The sequence below is a fragment of the Lepidochelys kempii genome, chromosome 23, assembly GCF_965140265.1.
Source record: "Lepidochelys kempii isolate rLepKem1 chromosome 23, rLepKem1.hap2, whole genome shotgun sequence".
Lineage (NCBI taxonomy): Eukaryota > Metazoa > Chordata > Testudines > Cheloniidae > Lepidochelys > Lepidochelys kempii.
In genome coordinates, this window is record NC_133278.1 from 13,611,212 (window position 1) to 13,633,185 (window position 21,974).

General features: G+C 56.8%; 1 protein-coding gene across 1 annotated transcript; it reads left to right on the forward strand.

Annotated features, from left to right (window-relative positions):
• The first annotated feature begins 7,976 nt into the window (after nucleotides 1-7,976).
• CACNG8 (calcium voltage-gated channel auxiliary subunit gamma 8) lies at nucleotides 7,977-21,886 on the forward strand. The gene is made up of 4 exons (XM_073322114.1): nucleotides 7,977-8,213; nucleotides 8,475-8,558; nucleotides 16,446-16,586; nucleotides 17,727-21,886. The coding sequence occupies exons 1-4, from the start codon at nucleotides 8,060-8,062 to the stop codon at nucleotides 18,332-18,334; spliced, it is 987 nt and encodes a 328-aa protein (XP_073178215.1). The 5' UTR covers nucleotides 7,977-8,059; the 3' UTR covers nucleotides 18,335-21,886.
• Nucleotides 21,887-21,974: the final 88 nt, after the last annotated feature.

A 21,974-nucleotide genomic window follows, 5' to 3' on the forward strand; every position in this document is an offset into this window, starting at 1 on the left:
GACCCACAAACACGGTGCACGCACGTGCGTGACACACATACACACGACCCACAAACACGGTGCGTGCATGTGCGTGACACACATACACACGACTCACAAACACGGTGCATGCACGTGCGTGACACACATACACACGACTCACAAACACGGTGCGTGCACGTGCGTGACACACATACACACGACTCACAAACACGGTGCACGCACGTGCGTGACACACATACACACGACCCACAAACACGGTGCACGCACGTGCGTGACACACATACACATGAGACACAAACACGGTGCATGCACGTGCATGACACACATACACACGACTCACAAACACGGTGCACGCACGTGCGCGACACACATACACACGACTCACAAACACGGTGCATGCACGTGCGTGACACACATACACACGACCCACAAACACGGTGCACGGACGTGCGTGACGCACATACACACGACTCACAAACACGGTGCACGGACGTGCGTGACACACATACACACGACCCACAAACACGGTGCACGCACGTGCGTGACACACATACACACGACTCACAAACACGGTGCACGCACGTGCGCGACACACATACACACGACTCACAAACACGGTGCATGCACGTGCGTGACACACATACACACGACTCACAAACACGGTGCGTGCACGTGCGTGACACACATACACACGACTCACAAACACGGTGCGTGCACGTGCGTGACACACATACACACGACTCACAAACACGGTGCGTGCACGTGCGTGACACACATACACACGACTCACAAACACGGTGCGTGCACGTGCGCGACACACATACACACGAGACACAAACACGGTGCGTGCACGTGCGTGACACACATACACACGACCCACAAACACGGTGCGTGCACGTGCGTGACACACATACACATGACTCACAAACACGGTGCGTGCACGTGCGTGACACACATGCATGACACATGCATGAGCACATAGGGTGCACAATTCAAAACTTCCTAGTGTCTCAGGCCAGCAGGGCTCCCTGTGATCAGCCAGTCCTGTATGATGCAGCCCACAGGACGCCCCCGGAGTCATTCCCGTTTGAATTAGACCATTGCTTTTCCATGTGATTTAAAACTCACCACGGCTGGAGAATCCACCAGGACCTGGGGTGACTTGTTCCAAGGCTGAATTCCCCTCCCTGTTCAAAACTGACACCTCATTTCCAGTCTGGCTTCGTCCAGCTTCAACTTCCAGCCACTGGATGGAGTTAGGCCCTGGCCTGCTGGACCCACAGGCCCTCTGTGTTCACACAGCTGTTCCCTCACGGAGGGGCGGATCCCCTGGGCTCATGCTACACGCGCGATAGACGTGAGCCACGGGCTCCCGGTGCTCGCACGATGCACCTGCGTGCGAGAGACACGCCCGGGGCAGGCAGGGGAGGCATGCATTGACCGCATGCCCCAGCCACACCCAGTGCACACCAGGAACACGCACAGCACACGCCAAGAGATTGTAGAGCCCAGCTCATACAGGACGCACCCAGAGGCCAGCGGGAAATATCCGTTCACCCACCCGGCCTTGTCCAGGCTCTCCAACCTCTCCCCTCCTGTTCGCCCCCCCATCCCACCTCTTTGGGCCCCCTCCCCTTCTTCCTCTGCCCTCTCCCTTCCTGCACCCCCACCTGCCTCCCCCAAATTGTGTCTCCTCCCCTCCTTCACCCCATCTCCCCTCCCCTCCTTGTCACCCCTCGCCTCTCCTCCTGCACCCCCATCCCACCTTCCCCCTCCTTCATCTCATGTCCCCTCCCCCCATGTCCCTTTCCCCCATGAGCTGCCATGTCCCCTCTCCACCTGCACCCCATCCCACCTCCCTTCCCCCTCCCCTCTCCTTCACCCCATCTCCCCTCCCCCTTCTCCTGCACCCCCTCCCCCTCCCCCTTTCCTTCCCTTTCTGAACCTCATCCCACCTCCCTTCCCCCTCCCTTCCATGTCCGCTCCCCCCTGCACCCCCACTACCCTCCTGCACCCCACTCCTCTCCTCCCTCTTCCTTCTCCCTCCCCTCCGTGTCCCCTCCCCCATGAACCCCATGTTCCCTCCTCCTCTCCTCCTGCACCCCCATCCCATCTCCCATCCCCCACCCCTCAGTTCCCCATCCCCCTGCACCCCATCCCCTCCTCCATCTCCCTTCCCCCTCCCTACCGTGTCCCCTCCCCCCTGCACCCCCTCTCCTCTCCTGCGCCCCTCCCATCTCCCTGTGCCGCACCCTTCCTGCACCCCCACTCCCCTCCTGCACCCCATCCCATCTCCCTTCCCCCGCCCCTCAGTTCCCCCTCCCCCTGCACCCCACCCTCTCCTCCCGCTCCCTTCCCCTCCCTACCGTGTCCCCTCCCCCCTGCACCCCCACTCTTCATTCACCCCCTTCCCCTCCTCTCCCCTCCCCCTCCCTCTCCCTCCCCCCCAGCTCCTTCGCAGCCTCCGCCCGCGGTCCCTCCCGGTGCCATACGAGCGGGCTGCCGGGTGCGCGCCGGCTGCTGCGTCCCCCGCCCGCCCCGAGCCGCTCTGCAGCGGGGCATGGACCGGGGCGCCCGCGCCCTGCGCCCCGCCGAGCTCGCCACGCGCCCCGGAGCCCCCAGCGCCCCCTGACCGCTCCCGGGGCCGGCGCCGGACCAGAGACCCCCCACCGCTGCATCTGCACAGTAAGCCCCCCCCCCCGCGCGGCCTCGGCTTCTGCACCCCCCCGGCTGCGGGGGGGCCTGCCTGGGACCCCAAAGAGCCGGGGGTCGTGCCAGCCTCTGCCCACGCGCGGAGACCCCTCCTTGGGGGGCAGGAGCTGGGGGTGGGGAGACTGAAATAGACTCGTACTCGGATTCAGGGGTGTGGGGGGGACATAGGGGAAATGAGCCCCAAAGATGCTGGGTGGATGGATTTGGGGGTGTATGGGGGGCAGGAGAAATGAGCCCCAAAGTCACTTGGTGGATGGATTTGGGTGTGTGTGGAGCAAGGGAAAAGAGCCCCAAAGATGCTTGGTGGATGGATTGGGGGTGTGGGGGGGAGCAGGGGAAATGAGGCCCTAAGACAGTTGATGGATGGATTTGGAGGTGTTTGGGGGGCAGTTGAAATGAGGGAAGAAGATGCCTGTGGATGGATTTGGGGGGGTGTGGGGGGCAGGGGAAATGAGCCCCAAAGACGCTTGGTGGATGGATTGGGGGTGTGGGGGGGCAGGGGAAATGAGGCAGGCCCAAAGACCCTTGGTGGATGGATTTGGGGGTTTTAGGGGGCAGGGGAAATGAGGCCCAAAGACGCTCAGTGGATGGATTTGGGGGTTTATGGGGGCAGGGGAAATGAGCCCCAAAGTCACTTGGTGGATGGATTTGGGTTTTTTTGGGAGGGCAGGATAAATGAGGCCAGAAGACGACAGTGGATGGATTTGGGACGTCTTTGTGGGTGAGAAGAAATGAAGCCTAAAGACCCTCAGTGGATGGATTGGGGAGTGTATGGGGGGCAGGGAAAGTGAGGCCCGAAGGTGCTCAGTGGATGGATTCAGGAGTGTTTGGGGGGGCAGGGGAAATGAGACACAAAGACACTCAGTAGATGGATTTGGGGGTGTATGGGACAGGGGAAGTGAGGCCCAAAGACGCTCAGTGGATGGATTTGGGGGTGTTTGGGAGGGCAGGGGAAATAAGCCCCAAAGACACTTGGTGGATGGATTTGTGGGAGTCTGGGGTGCAGGGGAAATGAGGCCAGAAGATGCCAGTGGATGGATTTGGGACGTCTTTGTGGGTGAGAAGAAATGAGGCCTAAAGGTACTCAGTGGATGGATTTAGGGGTGTATGGGGGGCAGGGGAAATGATCCCCAAAGACGCTCGGTGGATGGATTTGGGGGAGTAGAGGGGGCAGGGGAAATGAGCCCCAAATATACTCAGTGGATGGATTTGGGGGTATTTGGGGGGGGCAGGGGAAATGAGGCCAGAAGACACCAGTGGATGGATTTGGGGGTGAGAAGAAATGAGGCCTAAAGATGATCAGTGGCTGGAGTTTGCAGTGGGGGCGGGGGGTGCTGTATGGGGATGGGAGAGCAGAGGAAATGAGCCCCAGTGATACTCACTGGATGGATGCGGGTGCAGGGGAAGTGAGACCCAGTCCTGCACAGTGGCTGGACTTTGGGGGGGTGTACAGGGGAGGGGGACAGAGGAAATGCACGCGGATAATGCAACAGTTCTGCTGGGCGATTTCCTGGCCGCATGGCGCACGAGGGCTGGCGGGGTGAGGGGGGGACGTTGGCAGCTAATGGATGCACCTGGGAGCAAGTGGTGCTGAAGTGAAAAGGGGTGTGGGGCAAAGGGGGTGGCTTTATTGCAAGCCATCAGGGCAATGGCTGTCGGGGATGCGGGGGCGGGGGGGGGGCTTCTGGCTGCCGGAGATGGTGGGGGGGACCATGTTCTGCATCTGGGAAGGAAATTGCATCTCTAGGCAGCTGCAAAGAAAGCATAGAAATGCAGAAAGGGAGGGGAGGGGGGATATTGGAAGGGAAGGGGCCTTGTGGAGGGGCTGACTAGCAGGCCAGGATCTTTGGGAGGAGGAGATATTTACACGCACAAACACCTCTTGGCAACCCCCTACTTCGGGCAGCAGGTTGGTTAAGTGTGTATCTCTGTGTGATGTTGTCTGTTCTGTCTGTGTCTTGGTGCTGGGGTGTGTGTGTGTATGAGTGTGTGTGTATGGTGTTGCCTCTGTGTGTGACATGATGGTATGTGTGTCTGGGTGTGTTGTGTGTGTGTGTGTGTTCTGCCTGAGTGTGTCTCAGTGTGATGTTGTCTGTGTGTGTGAGTGTGTGATGTTCTGTGTGTGTCTGGGTGTGTTGTGTGTGTGTGTGTGTTCTGCCTGAGTGTGTCTCAGTGTGATGTTGTCTGTGTGTGTGAGTGTGTGATGTTCTGTGTGTGTCTGGGTGTGTTGTGTGTGTGTGTGTGTTCTGCCTGAGTGTGTCTCAGTGTGATGTTGTCTGTGTGTGTGAGTGTGTGATGTTCTGTCTGTGTCTGTGTGTGTCTGTGTGTGTTGTGTGTGTGTGTGTGTTCTGCCTGAGTGTGTCTCAGTGTGATGTTGTCTGTGTGTGTGAGTGTGTGATGTTCTGTCTGTGTCTGTGTGTGTCTTGGTGTGATGTGTGTGTGTGTGATGTTCTGTCTGAGTGTGGCTCAGTGTATCTCGGTGTGATGTTGTCTGTGTGTGTGTATGTCGGTGCGTTGCGTGTGTGAGGTTCTGTCTTGGTGTGTCTCAGTGTGACGTTTGTGCGTGTGTGTGTGATGTTCTCTGAGTGTGACCCCCATTTTACACCCTTAGACAGGAGCCGGGACTGGGCGGACGAGGCTGGGGTTGCCAGTTGGGAACCGGAAGGGAGAGAGACGTGGCTGGAGTGACACGCACACGGGTGTTCTAGCCGTGATTCGTGGCAGGTGCTTGTGTAAATGACACACACACACATGCATGGGTGTTCTAGCCACGGATAGAGGCAGGTGCTTGTGTAAATGACACGAACATTGGTGCGCTCGCTGTGAACTGTGGCTAACGTGCGGAAATGGCACACGCCAACACCGCACCCCTGACCCCATCTTCCAGGAGCTGACAGAGAGGATAAGGGGTCAGGGCGGGGAGTGAGGGGGGATTCATGGGGGCTGGAGGCGAGGGCAGGGGGAAACTGATGTGGAGGAATATAGACCTAATGCATGGCGAGCGGGCAGGGAAGACACCCAGACATGGAGGCAGATCCCTGGGGTGTGGGAGAACCCAAAGAGACCCCCCCCCCCGGCTGAGGAGTTAATACCGATTCAAGGAGAGCAGGGTGGGTCGGGCTTGGATGCCTCTGTCTGTCTGTCCAGCCCCATGCACCCTGTCTGTCTATCCCCATACACATCTTCCTGTCTCTCCATCCATCCCCAAATCTCCATCCGTCCATCCCCATATACCTTATCTATCTATCTATCTATCTATCTATCTATCTATCTATCTATCTATCTATCTATCTATCTATCTATCTATCCCTAGCCACCCCATCTATCTATCTATCTATCTATCTATCTATCTATCTATCTATCTATCTATCTATCTATCTATCTATCTATCTATCTATCTATCTATCTATCTATCCTCCCCCCATGACAAGGCATCTGGGTCTCTCTCCTCCTCACTCCTTTCCCTTGTTTCGGGACATCACTCTTTCAGGGTGTCTAAGTGTCTCTCTACTGGGATGCTGGGCAGAGCTGGCTCGGAGGTGCAGCTCCACTGTGGGCCTCGGTTTTTGCCGGCAGCTGGTCCTTTGATCCACAGGCCTGGCTGAAGGCGACCGGCTGCGCTAACCAGATGCCAAGCCCCACTTTTCCTCTTCTGGTTTTCCCAGTTTCCCCCGGGCTCCATAGGCTTCTGCCCTTTGGTGCCTGGAAGAGTCACTGAAATTTGGGGCCAGGCCGGATGCGGCGGTACCAAGTGATCATGCTCCAGACACAGGAATATCGGGCTTGGGGTGGGTCTTGCTTTGTCCTTCGAGGCATTCGATGCCCGGGGGGAGCATTTATGGACCCCAATACCCTGCCCATCTTCATCTTCCCGTGCTGGTGGGGTGCAAACAGTGTTTGCCTTAGTTTCCCTCTGTTTTCAATAAGGCTAAGAGAGGGAAAGAGACAGGCCCAAAGTCACAGAGCCAATAACAGAACCCAGAAGTCCTGGCTCCCAGCCCCCCCCTTCTAACCACTAGACCCCACTCCCCTCCCAGAGTTGGGGAGAGAACCCAGGAGTCCTGGCTGCCAGTCTCCCACCCCCCCTCCACAGCAGCGCAGGCTGGGGCGGGGGAAATCCGGGAGGGACTCCTGCCAAGGGGGATGCAGGCATCCGCAGGGGGTGGGTGGGGGGGTGTACAGGCCATGGGAGTGGATCAGGGAAGGAGGTGGTGTTAGGAGCACAGGCTGGTGTGGGGGAATGGAATACTGTGATGGGGTTGGTGCTGGGTGTCAGAGGGGTGTGTGTGGGGGGGTGCTGGGTGTCAGAGGGGTGTGCGGAGGGGGTGCTGGGTGTCAGAAGGGTGTGCGGGGGGGCGCTGGGTATCAGAGGGATGTGCAGGGGGGTGCTGGGTGTCAGAGGGGTATGCGGGGGGGCGCTGGGTATCAGAGGGATGTGCAGGGGGGTGCTGGGTGTCAGAGGGGTATGCGGGGGGGCGCTGGGTATCAGAGGGATGTGGGGGGGGTGCTGGGTGTCAGAGGGGTATGCGGAGGGTGCTGGGTATCAGAGGGATACATGGGGGGTGCTGGGTGTCAGAGGAGTATGTGGAGGGTGCTGGGTGTCAGGGGTGTGGGGGGTGCTGCGTGTCAGAGGGGTGTGGGGCGGTGCTGAGTGTCAGAGGAGTATGCGGGGGGATGCTGGATGTCAGAGTGGTACATGGGGTGTGCTGGGTATCAGGGTTGTGCGGGTGCTGGGTATCAGAAGGGTATGCAGGGGGTGCTGGGTGTCAGAGGGGTGTGGGGGGTGATGGGTGTCAGATTGTCTCCTTGCCAATCCCCCGCTGACCTCCCCCCTTCTCCATTTCTCTCCCACCCCCAGGTCGGCTGACACCGCACCCCACGCTGAGGGGAGGCCGGGTGCCAGGTGGGCTGGCGTCACCCATGGAATCGCCCCTGGGGCTGCCAGTACGGGCGCCAGGACCCCTCGACCCGCTCGGCCTCCAGCCAAGAACCAGGGACTGAAGCCGAGGAAGGAGACACCTGCTTACAGAAGAAGATCTGTGCTCTGGGAGGGGAGTGGGGTCTAGTGATTAGAGCAGGAAGCCAGGGCTCCTGGGTTCTATCCTGGGCTGTGGGAGGTTATTGGGGTCTAGTGGTTAGGGAGTTTTAGGACCCAGGACTCCTGGGTTCCAGAGTCGATCCCCAGCCGTGAGTAGGGAGGAGGGTGCAAGGAAGTCTCTGTTGTCAAGTTGGGTGGGTGGCCCCACCCCATCCCCCTGTCAAGCTGGAGTCCTTGAAGCGCTGGAATGAGGAGAGGGTGGTGTGGTGTGAGAAGGGGGTTCAGATCCTCCTCACCACCGTCGGGGCCTTCGCAGCCTTCGGCCTCATGACCATCGCCATTGGCACCGACTACTGGCTCTACGCCCGCGCCTTCATCTGTAACACCACCAACATCTCCAGCGAGGAAATGCCCCACAAGGACAAGAAGGACCCAGGGGGCCTCACCCACTCCGGCCTCTGGAGGATATGCTGCCTGGAAGGTACCTTCATTTGAGGATCCCAGGCTGGGCACTGCTGTGGGGAAGCTTGCAGCATCGATGTCCCCACTGGGGCACTGCTGTGGGGAAGCTCGCAGCATTGGCGTCCCCATCTGGGCACTGCTGTGGGGAAGCTTGCAGCGTCGGTGGCCCCGTCTGGGCACTGTTGTGGGGAAGCTTGCAGCGTTGGCATCCCCATTGGTCTGAGCTGGGTACTGGGCGGGAGACAGGCCCCAGATTCTGATTTCTCCATCTCCGTTGCAGGCCTGAAGAGGGGTGTGTGTGTGAAAATTAACCACTTCCCTGAGGACACAGATTACGACCACGACAGCGCCGAGTATCTCCTGCGTATGTATCCATCGGGGTCCCCAGCTGCACTGCTGGCGTGACCCGCAATGGCCCTGTGCCGTGCTCAGGTGCCAGAGCGGGAAGCCTGCTTAGCGCACAGAGCGGCATCTTCCTGGGGGCTGAAATGCATGAGGGGATGCAGGGGCATCTCAGTTTTGGGGTTCCCGACAGCTGTAGTACAGGCGGGAAGTTGACTTGGAAAGGAATTGGAGTCTAGTCCGGCTTTGTCCCCATCTCTAGCTAAGGTTGCCTGAACTTTCCCATTCCAAGCCCCCTTTTTTTAAAGATGCTCATATTGTTCCCCTTTCAGGGTTAAATACCCCAGACCCGCTCTGTGCTCCCGGCCCAACCTCGTTTGCCGGTCCAGGCTGTGACTTAAAGCAGTTTGGAAGTGCAGAGGCTGTGGGCAGCATAGCCCAGGATAGAGCCCAAAACGACACAAACTTTGATGTCTTTTTTTGAACGTGGTACTGGCACCCACACCAGCTGGGGAGCCGGAGTGGAAGCGTGGCAGCGAAATTGCCCTTGGGCCAGTTTTAGTTCTTTTCCCCGTCTCTGTGCAAATCCATTTTGATGTGGCCGGGAGCAGCCTACCTGGAGCTGGCTTAGCTTTCGGGCTGTGTCTCCTTTTCCCTGCCTGGTGGTGGAAGCAGATGGTTCGGATTGCGGCGGGGGCGGGGGGGATTTCAGAAGGAAAACCTGGGAAATTCCGTTTCCACATGCACAAGAAAAAAACCAGTCTGTGAAGAAGCCATTAAACGTGCCAAGTCAAGGGCTCCGAAGTAGAGGTAGGAATACTTCCTTTCTGTCCATATAGATTGTAAGATGCTTGGGTGAGGTTCTGTCCCTTGGTTTGTGCAGGGCATGATGGAGTGCCAGTCCTGGTGACTCTGTGTCTGGGCAGTGCCCCGCATGACAGAGCCCTGAGCTCAGCGATTCTGTTTCTGGGCAGCGCGTGGCATGATGGGCCACCTGTCTCAGTCACTCTGTGACTGCAGCCCCTGGCACGGCTGAGCCCCAATTTCGGTTAAAGCTTCTAGTTGCTACTTAAAGATACAAATAAATGATAATAGTGAGGCAGGTTCAAGGTTTGATGGTCATCATTAGGTTTCAGAGTTAACAGACCACTCAGCATGAATAGGGGAAGCTCACGCCTCTAAGAGCTATTATCAAAGGCTCTCTGTATATGGATAGTGTGTAAACCACACACTCTATGCCACCCCACCTTTACCCTTCCATGGACTCAAGAGGTAATCCAATTAATGTAGGCACTCCCACCCTTACCCAGTTCCTAGAGCTCAGGGCCTAATCTTCTCCAGGTTTGCGGGGCCTTTTACTAGTGAAAGAGTCTTACACAGTAATATCCTTAACTTCTATTTACTAACAGTTACCAAAAGAGAATGCACACGGTAAGCATACAGTGATCACCACTCCCAATAAGGCAGACAAACTTTTCCTGGTGGCCAGTCAGGATCAGGTCGGCCGGGGACTCCAGATTCTGATCAGGTGTTGAGGTCTGGCAGCCCTGATCTTGGGCTGTGTCCTGGAGTTACGTTCTGAACTTTCCTTTGGACTCCAGTTTATACAGTGAAACTGGGGTCCTGTTTAGCTGTACCTTAACCAATTAGTTTAAATGAAAGTCCTCCAAACCAGTATTTTCACCAATCCTCGCCGGGGGTACCACAGGTGCTGGGAGGGGGACAGCCCGGGGGGGCGCTGCGGGTGCTCGGGGTGGCCAGGGGCCAACACGGCTGCTGATGGGGGGAGCAGCCCGGGGGTGCTGGGGGATGTGGGCGGTCGCGCATGGCCCAGGACCCCTGCTGCTGCAGGTGTTGGGGGGGTGTTGGCGGGGCTGGCAGGCTCCCTGTCTGGCTCCGCACTCTGCCTCCACCCTGAGCGCCGGCTCCGCAGCTCCCATTGGTCGGGAATAGAGCAGAGCCGTCTGCTAGGAGCTGAGGGATGGATGGATGGATGGGTGTGTGTAGGAGGATGGATGGATAAAGGGGTGCGGGGCTGGATGGATAGGTGTATATCAGGATGGATGAAGGGGTGGGGGGGATGGATAGGTATGTATGAGGATGGATGGACAGAAGGGTACATGTGGGGACAGATAGCAATATCTATCTGTCTGTCTTGAACAATCAATGTTTAAGTGATTTGATTCAACAGAGAAATACTGTATTATTTTATTTCATTCGGGCAGACACCTGGCCATTCAGTACGCCCTAGCCCTTTCTCCCTCCCATACGCTGAGCGAAATGAGCCCTCTGCTGAAGGAATAGCAAGAGGTGGCGTCCTTAGAGACTCTGTTTTTTCCAAGGGGGCAGAGTTAAGGGGGTTTAGGCATTTTTAACACCAGCCATTCCTGACTTTTGGCTTCCTTAATGTCCTTCCCCGGGCTGGGAAATCCCAGGCTCCCAATGGCTAAGAGCTTTAGAAATGTAAATGGACCCAGATGCTGACTGACTGGTGCATTTCAGACTGCTGAGTGACACCAGATGCTGATTGGCTGGTGACATTAATATGCTGGGAAATCCCAGATTCTCACTGGCTGGGAGTGTCAGAGCATTGGGACATCCACAGCTCTGGTTGGCTGCTGGCCTCACCGGGTCACTCTGCTTGCCAATTGGCCTGAGAATGATGGGAAACCTTGAATGCTGATTGGCTGGCAGCCTCAGAAGTTGAATGCTGATTGGCTGTGACACCAGAGCATAGGGAAATCCGTAACCTGTGTGATCCTGTCACGGAGTCCCCGGGCGATGCTCTGGATCTGCTCCCCACGCAGCCAGGCAGGACTCTGGGGAAGTCTCCTCTCTGGGAGCAGCCTGTCTGCAGGACACACAGCTCACCCGGCTCCACCTTCCTGGGTCTGACCTCGGAGCATTCAGCCTCCTCTGCCCCTCCGTGCGCTTTCCCCAGCGAGTCCGCCCAGGCAGGGTCTTGGGGAAGCCAGAGGGTCCTGCCCCCCAACTCCGCAGTCAGACGTGACTCTCAGCCAGCCAGTAAAGCAGAAGGTTTATTAGACGACAGGAACATGGTCTAACACAGAGCTTGTGGGTGCAGAGAACAGGACCCCTCAGCTGGGTCCATTTTGGGGGGCAGTGAGCCAGACAACCCCATCTGCACTTCACTCCATGTCCCCAGCCAGCCCCAAACTGCCTCCCCCTCCAGCCCCTCCTCCTCTGGGCTTTGTCCCTTTCTGGGCCAGGAGGCCACCTGATTCCTTTGTTCTCCAACCCTTTAGCTCTCACCTTGCAGGGGGGAAGGGCCCAGGCCATCAGTTGCCAGGAAACAGGGTGTCAGCCATTCTCTGTGTCCAGACCCCTGCACACACCTGCCCTCTAAGTCTCTGCAATGATCATACACCCTTACCCCACCCCCTAGATACTTAAGAACTGCATAGGGGAAACTGAGGCACCCCCACACTATTCAGAGGAAACATTAAGAACAGTCCCGCTTCGTCACATCTCCCCCCTTCGAGACTGAACTAAGCGGGGTCACTGTAGCCGGTGACCTGGGGAAGTTTGAACCCACCAGCGTTCCCATGGATGCCCCAGGATCTCTCCCATTTCTCGGTGGGAGTTACACCAGGCCCTTCCAGTTTTATGCCCTTCCAGTGTCACACCCTCCCTTAGGTCGGGGTGGTCGATAGCACTCGCATGCCGCATATGGGAAGGTTTATGCGGCCTGTGCCCTTTGGCCACCCCAAAACCCCCGGGGGTCAAACTGGGATCAGGTCTTCTCCCAGCGCTCCAGTCTGGAGGGCTGCAATTCGGGCTCTCTTGGTTAAGAGCCCCCATCTTGACCTGGGCCACATACTGTTCACTTACAGAACTAGCATGGAGACATTCCTCTCTCAACAACCTTGTCTCTTCAACAAGCTGGCCAAACACAGCCACTTGGTTAGAGGACTCTTTAACTTTCTTAACAGCTTTCACCCCATCTGAGACCTTCTCAAAGCTCTCCACACTGGATCCTTCAACAGGAAAGTCAGTGGATCCATTCACAACAGAAAATTTCTGGCTGTTAGGAACTGAAACTGTCTTGATTAAATCACTTTCACACCCTTCAGTTGCGGTAAACTGCTTGCAAAGACCATGAGGATTCCTTTCCCTAGGGCTTTTCTATGCAACAATTCACCCCTCCCAGAAATTCTGCTCTTACCCTCTTTACCTAGGGCTTGCTCTAGAGGAACACTTTCCAGAGCAACAACAGACTCTCTCTGGGTCTCTCTTACATCCAGAATTACCTCTGGCCCATCCGGCGGATTCCTACACAATCCCCTTTCAGGCAAACTTACAGACTTCCTAGATAAATGGTCAGAAGCATTCTCCTTCCCTTTGCCACACACAAGTTCAGGAATCTTTTCCTTCTTGCTACAGTAGGTAACACAATCAAATCACTTTTCTGCTCTCCTTGTGCCCTGGCTAGGATCTCACCCTGATCAGACAGAGTTGCTCCACCCTTTCCCAACAACACACTAGCAACAGGCAAAATACAAGCACCAGAATTGTCTGGCCTCTGGGGTTTTACATAGACACTAACTGGATGCGACCTAGTTACAGGGCCATTCTCCCGAGCAGACACAAACTTAGGACCCTTCCCTTCCTGGGCTTTAGCTGAATCCAGAACCAACTCTGAGACAACTGCAAGACCATCAACCATCACAGGCTGAAAGGCCCCTTCTGTCTGCTCCACAGACAAAGAAGAGCCGGACACACTTTCTCCTTTACCAGACACCGAGCTTGGGATCTCATTCCCCTTGTCCCAGCACACAAGGCTGGTCACAGACAACTGCTTGGAGATCAGGGTAGCTCCCTCCATAGGCAAGTCAATACCCCTGACAGACACAGGCACGTTTCCTTCACTGTCCCAATTCTCCACCCAGCTAACAGGTACGGTCCAGGGACACTCATCTTCCACTCTCCTCGCCTTCCCACCCTGCTGACTAGACACAGCCATCAGCTCACAAGGCTGCCTAGGCTCATCCAGACTTTCCTTACCCAGCACCTTGCCACTCCCCACAGATCCCCTGCCCTGCCTGTGTCTCCCCCCACTCAGCTGGGGTCTCAGCTCCCACTGTGCTCAGCGCTGCCCTTGCTGTCCCAGTGGGGGTAGGCAGCGAGCTCGCTGCTTTCCTCACTGCATCAGAGCCAGCCTGAGCCCCCTTTCTGGTGTGCAAGGGGGCAGGGAGCATCTCTCTGTCCCACCCAGCCCCAGGGGTCTGGTTACAGGCAGGCAGGTAGCCTGAGCCTAGCCGCTCCTCCCGCCTGCCAGCCTGGTCATCTGCATTTTCACTGACCATTTCCCTCTCCACCGATTGGTTCCCTGGATTCAAATTCAAACCCTTGGCCGTTACCGGAGCATGGCCTGGATCCTGTCCCAAAGAGACACAGTCACCCCACAACAGGGTCTCACAGCTGGTATCCTGGTGCACCCCAACAACCAGCCAGCCCCACCCCTCATGGGTCTGCATAGGGATCTGGGCCATAGGCAGGGCGAGGGGCTTCGTCCCTGGGACCCTCACCCAGCTCACCCAGCCCCTCAACATCTGAGGCTGCACCACCCGGGGCCTGACAACAGTTCTCTCTGTCCCATGGTCTCGCCACCCCAGAAATGTCTCCCCATTGACCATCACCTTCCGCTCCCACTGGAGGTCCGAGGGGCCTGGCCCCAGGAGACATATAGGTTGGGGTCAGGAGTGGGAGCCTGTCCACCTCCCCACCCATCTGGCTGACGGAGTCTGTGGCCTTGGGACCCAGCAAGGGAGCTAGACACCGGGGCTTTTCCGCAGGGTCCCCCTGGTTCAAATCTCCAGCCTGCTCAAAGGCAGTGGGGTGGCATCCACATCCCCCCCTCCTTAACCAGGGGCAGCAATTTAGTCTCAAGGTTCCCTGCGGAACTGGCCCCCCGGGGTCTGTCCCCACTCACCCCGGGGAGGTCCCCTAGGCCTCTCCGCTCCCCCACCACCAGTTTATGCTGCTGCTGCTTCTGCAGCTCTTTCTCGGGCTCTTGCTGTCTCTCACAGTCCTCTTGCTCTCTCGGACTCAGCTCCAATCCCGTCCGTCTCCGATCCCCCGATGGGGAACCCGATCATGAAGACCCCCGTCTGGTCGGGGACAGGAGACTTGGGGATGCCTGGCTCCCACTCCAGCTGCTCCCAGATCCTGCTATAGCCCCATTTGGGGTCAGGAATCTGCTCCTTAGAGCGGTCATCCTCCTCCAGCTGCACGATTAACTGTGCTTTGGTGAACTTTCCAATGCTCAACCCTCTCTTTTTGCACAGGGTTACAACGTCCTTCTTAAGGAGACGGTGACAGGCCATCACTCCGCTCCTCCCAAGTTGTTGGGGACTCACAGGCCTGTGTGCTCTCAGCTCCCCACGGTCTCCAGGGAGAACCCCTAGTGTGCCAACCCTTCTCGAGGTCACCACCTCTTTGCCAGGGTCAAGTGGCAGACTCCTCCTCCCCTGGGACTGCTCGCTGCAATCCCCAGGGGATCCCTGTTACTGCAAAAGTCCTTCTCTCTCCCAGGGCCAAGCCGCAGGCTCCTCCGTCCCTGAGACTGCTCACCGCAGTCCCCAGGGGGACCCCATTACTGCACAGTCCTTCTCGCTGGTCACACGCTCCCAGGGGTTAACCGCTCCCTGAAACCGCTCCTCTCTGAGCCTTCAGCACGCCTGGTCCTCGTCAATCCCCCTTCGTTTTACTGCTCCCCAGTCACTTACTACAGGAAGCGCCATCCGCGGGGTGCAGTACATCCCACCGCTGCCACCAGTTGTCACGGAGTCCCTGGGCCATGCTCTGGAACTGCTCCCCACGAAGCCAGTCAGGACTCTGGGGAAGTCTCCTTTCTGTGAGCAGCCTGTCTGCAGGACACACAGCTCACACAGCTTCCACCTTCCTGGGTGTGACCTCGGAGCATTCAGCCTCCTCTGCCCCTCCGTGCGCTTCCCACAGCGAATCCGCCCAGGCGGGGCTCCTGGGGAAGCCAGAGGGTCCTGCCCCCCAACTCTGCAGTCAGACGGGACTCTCAGCCAGCCAGTAAAACAGAAGGTTTATTAGATGACAGGAACATGGTCTAACACAGAGCTTGTAGGTGCAGAGAACAGGACCCCTCAGCTGGGTCCATTTTGGGGAGCAGTGAGCCAGACAACCCCATCTGCACTTCACTCCACATCCCCAGCCAGCCCCAAACTGCCTCCCCCTCCAGCCCCTCCTCCTCTGGGCTTTGTGCCTTTCCCAGGCCAGGAGGCCACCTGATTCCTTTGTTCTCCAACCCTTTAGCTCTCACCTTGCAGGCGGGAAGGGCCCAGGCCATCAATTGCCAGGAAACAGGGTGTCGGCCATTCTCTGTGTCCAGACCCCTGCACACACCTGTCTTCTAGGGCTCTGCAACGATCATACACCCTTACCCCACCACCTTAAGATACTTAAGAACTGCATAGTGGAAACTGAGGCACCCCCAGAATATTCAGAGGAAACATTAAGAACAGTCCCGCTTCGTCACAGATCCTTTCAGATCTTTGAGTAATCCTGCTGATTGGCTGGTAGGTTGAGAACGTTGAGCAATCCTGTTCTCCGATTGGTTCTTGACCTCAAAGCAGTAAAAAACTGGAGACTCTGATTGGCTGTTGACCTACCCTGTGTTGTAATTGTCTCTTGACCTCCGAGTGTCAAAAAAATCACAGATTCTGATTAGCTGTTGGCTTCAGAGGGCTGAAAGTCCTTGGATTCTGATTGGCCACTGGCCTCAGCATACTAGAATACCTGAAACTCTGATTGGTCCCAGAACGCTGCCACTTGCCCATTCGCCAATAGGCCAGGCTTGGGGATCCCTCCTGCCACCCAGCTTGACTCATCTCTTCTGCCCCCCTCCCGCCCCCAGGTGTGGTCCGTGCCTCCAGCATCTTCCCCATCCTCAGCGCCATCCTGCTGCTGCTGGGGGGGTTCTGCGTGGCCGCCAGCCGGGTCTACAAGTCCAAGCGCAACATCATCCTGGGCGCTGGGATCTTATTCGTTGCTGCTGGTGAGTGGGTGGGGCTTGTCGGGGGCGGGGCTTAGGGGGCGGGGCTTTTCCAATCAGGGCTTGCTTCCCACCCACCCTCTCTGGCTCAGTTCATGGGGCATCTTGGGCTGGGAGGGGGGAACCACTGGGAACCTGGAATACGCCCCCCCCCCCCCGCAAATGGCACCAAGTCAGGGGACTTGCCCAGGGCCATAGGAGTGGGAGGAGCCAATGGGCACAGCTGAGGGGGGGTGGAGAATCAGTGCAGAGGGGGCCCAGCTTTAGGGGAGTTTTCGCCTCCCCTCACCTTGTCTAGGATAAGTCAGTCTCCTCCAGCCATTGGGGGGTGCTGAACCTGGTCTGAGACTCCCCGGGGACTGGGAAGAAAGGAAGAAAGAAATCCAGACCCAATCTGTGGGGGGGTGGCGGAGGCTGGGCGTCTGGGCTGTGGGTCCGGGGAAGGCTTCCCTTGCCCCACACACGGGGACGATCCGGCTTTGGTGGTGTGGGGTGGGGGGGCGAGGGGGCTAGCTGGTCCCTGCGGGGGCTTCTGAGTGGGGGAAGGGCTCCGTGGTTGCTTCCCTAATAGCTCTCTGTGCCCTCCCCCCTCCCCCTCCTGCCCCCCCCCTTCCTGCCCTGGCTACTCACCTCCCCCCTCTGCCCTCTCCCCACCTTTCTCCCCCTCCTCTCTCCCTTCCCCCATTCCCCGCAATCTGTCCCAATCCCCTCAAAATCTGCCCCATCCCCATCCCTCCACCATCCATGGCCCCAATTCCCACCCGGCCCCTCCCCCGAACCCACCCCGTCCCCACCCCTCCTCCATCCACCGCCCCATCTCCTCCGCCCCTCCCCCGAATCCACCCCATCCCCACCCCTCCTCCATCCACCGCCCCATCTCCTCCGCCCTTCCCCTGAATCCACCCCGTCCCCACCCCTCCTCCATCCACCGCCCCATCTCCTCCGCCCTTCCCCCGAACCCACCCCGTCCCCACCCCTCCTCCATTCACCGCCCCATCTCCTCCACCCCTCCCCCGAATCCACCCCATCCCCACCCCTCCTCCATCCACCGCCCCATCTCCTCCGCCCTTCCCCCGAATCCACCCCGTCCCCACCTCTCCTCCATCCATGGGCCCCATCCCTCCCCCCAATGCCCCTCCCCAGGCCTCAGCAACATCATCGGGGTGATTGTGTACATCTCGGCCAACGCCGGGGACCCGGGCACCAAGCGGGACGACGAGAAGAAAAGCCACTACTCCTACGGCTGGTCCTTCTACTTCGGGGGCCTGTCCTTCATCCTGGCTGAGATGATCGGGGTGCTGGCCGTCAACATCTACATCGAGAAGAACCGGGAGGCCCACTGCAAGAGCCGCACCGAGCTGCTGAAGAACCCCTCGTCCTCCTCCAGCGCCATCCTGCGCCTGCCCAGCTACCGCTTCCGCTACCGGCGCCGCTCCCGCTCCAGCTCCCGTTCCACCGAGCCCTCGCAGTCGCGGGACGCCTCGCCCGTGGGCCTCAAGGGCTTCCCCTCCACCGACATCTCCATGTACACCCTCTCGCGGGACCCCTCCAAGGCCAACGTCAGCAGCCTCTACGGGGCCGAGCGGGAGGGGGCCGGCGGGGCCTTCCTGCAGCTCCACAACACCTTCCCCAAGGACCCCGGCGTGACGGTGACGGTGACAGGGCCCGGCACGGCCGGTGCCACCGGCACCCTGGGCAAGGACGCCTCCTCCAACACCAACACGCTCAACCGGAAGACCACGCCCGTGTAGGGGCAGGCGGCGGGGGGCTGGCGGCAGGGGCCGGGGCCGGGGGGAGCCGCGGCGCAGGGCGGGGCGGGAGGGCGGGAGGCTAATGAAGGGGCATTCTTAGCAACATGTCTTTCTAACCCTGTGTTCCTTCCCTCCTGTGTTCATTCGTTTGGTGATTCGTTTGGTGATTCGTTTGGTGATTCGTTCTCTTTTTAATTTTAACTTTTAATTTCTTTCTTTGTAAGATTATTATTCTTTCTTTTTAATACTAATTCTTTCTTTCTTTCTTTTCTTTCAATTTTTACTCTTTTAATTTCTTCCTTTATTTGTAAGATTATTTGGTATTCTTTCTTTCATTTTAATACTAATTATTTCTTTCTTCCATTCTAATGCTAATTTTCTTTCTTTCTTTCTTTCTTTCTTTCTTTCTTTCTTTCTTTCTTTCTTTCTTTCTTTCTTTCTTTCTTTCTTTCTTTCCCCATCATTACCCTCTTTTCCTTTACATTTCGTCACCAGCAGGAACCAATTCCCCAGCTGTGCTCCCGCCTTCGGGGGACGCAACACGCAGGGCACTATCCGCGGGGGGGGGGGCAGGATGTGGGTCACAGGAGAATGTGGGAAAAGTCCGGATCAGAATAGGAGCTGGTTGAAATGATTCAAGCACCGTCCTGAGAACAGGGGCCCTGCAGAGAGGATGCTGCCATGTCTCAGTGCTGGGGGTCACCTACCTTTGCCCTACACCCGTCCCCAGGTCGTATCCCTCCCTCTCAGGGGATCATGGGGGGTGTCTGTGTTAGAATGGGGGAGGCTTGTAATTTACCAGTGCCAAATTCACAGCTGGCAAGTTTGTACATGGAGGGGAGGAAATTGGAAAGGCGGGGGGGGGGGCCCTAGTGACCTAGAGATACCACCTCTCCTTTCTTCCCCAACCCACCAAGGGCTCATAGTCGTGCCATATCCAAGTGCCAAAGCTTTACCCCCCTAAGCACCCCCTGCTGGCGGGGGGTGGTAGCTCAGTGTGCTGGGTATTTTCAGCAGGAGAGGTGTCTCTGTTTTATTGCCCCCCATCTACTCTCCCCTCCCTCCCCCCTTTCCCTGCTCTTAACGGGAGCTCCCAGAGTCGGGGAAATTCTCCACCTGGGTTTGGGCCGTGGCTATTCCCTTTCCCTCTAGGGGGCAGATCGGGGGCATGGCTCGGGTCCCCCTGCCCTGTAGCCATTCCCTGTCCCCCAGGGCCCATACGGACAATTCTCCTAATCAGTCTAGATCAGTGCTTCTCAAGCTATCTGATGGGGGGGACCAGCAATTGTTTTTTCCAATGTGCTCGCAGACCGGCAGCCGATGGATTGCAGACCGGCACCGGTCCGCGGACCACCACTTTGAGTAGCCCTGCTCTAGATGACACGGTCCCTATTGGGATACAAAATAGCCATTTCCTACTGCAATATGGACCTACAATAGACAGCCCTGCTCGGCTCGATGGTCCATACACTAAACAGCCCTTGTCCGGTTATAGAGACCCTACCATAAACAGGTTGGCAGGCAATACCCAGCCCCCCCGGGGGTGATGGCCTACATAATAAACCAGCCTTCCCAGTCAATAAATAAATACGGGCCACAAAAGTGACTTCCCCTCTGAGCAATATGGTCTGTATATGAAAGAGCCCTCCCAAGAGATAGCGACTGCAGAATATCTACTGACCCCCAGCACAGGACCCTTCCAAGGTGACCAAATTTTCCCAGCGCCCCAGCCGAGCAGGACCAAGTAGCCTGTCCAAACGAGTGTCACATGTGGGAGTAACAGCGGTTCGAAACCTGGCACTGAGATGTGACTGCCACTGGGGTGAGGCATGGGGGCTGTTTATACAGCGACCCCTTGCCCAGTGCTGAAATGCAGGTGCCTCTGGGGTGGAGTGAGGGGGCTGTTTATACAGGGACTCCTCTCCCAATGCATAGATGCAGCCACCTCTGATGTGCGGGCCGCTGTTTATAAAAGGCTCCTTTAGCCAGCACTGAGATGCAGCCACTTCTGATATGGGGACGCTGTTTATAAAAGGCCCCTTTACCCGGCACTGAGATGCAGCCACCTCTGATGTGGGGCTGCTGTTTACCCAGGGGTCCTTTACCCAGCACTAAGATGCAGCCACCTCTGGGGTGATGGTGGTGGGGAGCTGTTTTTTAAGCAATCCCACACCCAATCTGAGAGACGCCGCCTTCTCACACTGATCCCTTGAGACTAATTTCCTACTCCTGTTTGTTTCCTCTGCAGCGAATTCATCCTGTTTCCATTGTCTTCCAATCCCCGCCTCCCCTTGCCAAAAAACTAGAAACCTCTTCGGAAAACCTCCTTGTCCCCCAGCCCCACACCTAGAGAGAGACCTATCTATAGCTAATCGGTGTTGAGCTTTTCTTAGGTTTTGGTTCTTATCGGTTCTGTTGATACCGGATTTTGCGCCATCAGGGAGAGGCCATGTTGGGTTGTGTTGCGATTTTATGGTTTATTGACATGTTTTTGCGCCGTGTGCATGTGTCGTGTGCGTGTGTGGGGGGATTTTTTTTAGCAGCCTCGAGGTGGGGAGGAGATGCACAGAGGAGAGCGGGAGAAATTCCATTGCCCGGAGACCAAATTGATTTGGTCTCTGCTTTATCCCCATTGCGATAGTGGCAAAGGGCCTTCGTGTGCGATTCGGCAATTCCAAGCCCGTCCTTATAGTCTGGCTTCCTGGAGAAGAACAGCGCTAGGCGCTGTACAAACAGAACAAAACGACAACCTCTTACAATCAGTGCATTAGGCTGCAGACGGCCGGAACGGAAGCTCGGACAAAGGATGTGGGAGTTTTCATACCCCCGTAGCCGGCAGTTTAACCTCTCCTTCTCTTTGGGTGGCATCCTCCCCTATTCCCAACAGGGCGATCTTACCCAGAAGTCCTTCCCGGGGGAGGAACTATCAGACGATCCTCTCCCAAGCTGTTGTTCTGAGTGGTTTTAGCTCGGGGTTAGTTATCTATCTATTTATTTATTTATTTATTTCTCTCTCTCTCTCTTCCCCCCCCCCGGGCCCTCCTCCCCGGTTTCAGTTGTTCATTTCACGGAGATTAGGGGGGGAGGATTTATGTGGGGGAGGGGAAGAGAGGGATCGATTTTGCTTTTCCGGTTTTTGTGCCATCCAGACGGAAAAAACGAAAACAAAAAGAACTTGAAAACTTTTATGAGAAGAAAAAAAAAGGACCAAAAAAAAAAAAAAGTTAAAAAAGTTACAGAAAAGTGACAAAAAAAGAAAACCATGAAGCAGTTATGTCAGCCAGTGGGAGTCACCTGTCTAACGTGCGTTTCGTACAAAAGGAAAAAACAAATATATATATATATATAAAAAAAAACAAAGAACATACTCCACCCTCCTCCCCAAACAAACAACAAAACCAACCCCCAACCCAGTTGTTGTGGTCCTGGTGATATAAAGGAAGAATACAACAAGCCAGTTCAATGTGAAAAGCTACAACGAAAAAACTCAGCCCAAATGCATGGATTTTTACTGGAGTCGCTCTTTAAAAATAAAGTACTATGGAAAATACAGGGATGGCGCTTATTTCATTGGTCTAGACCCCAGAGGTTAGTCCTATTGCTTGTATCATTTAGTGTTGCCCAAGATCGGGGCACTGAC

What these genes read in the sequence shown, in the direction of transcription:
- CACNG8 (XM_073322114.1), top strand. Translation starts at nt 8,060, where the DNA reads ATGACCATCGCCATTGGCACCGACTACTGGCTCTACGCCCGCGCCTTC. An exon ending in CAGCGCCGAGTATCTCCTGC is followed by an intron (nt 8,559 to 16,445) that starts GTATGTATCCAT and finishes TCCCGCCCCCAG; the next exon opens with GTGTGGTCCGTGCCTCCAGC. An exon ending in GATCTTATTCGTTGCTGCTG is followed by an intron (nt 16,587 to 17,726) that starts GTGAGTGGGTGG and finishes GCCCCTCCCCAG; the next exon opens with GCCTCAGCAACATCATCGGG.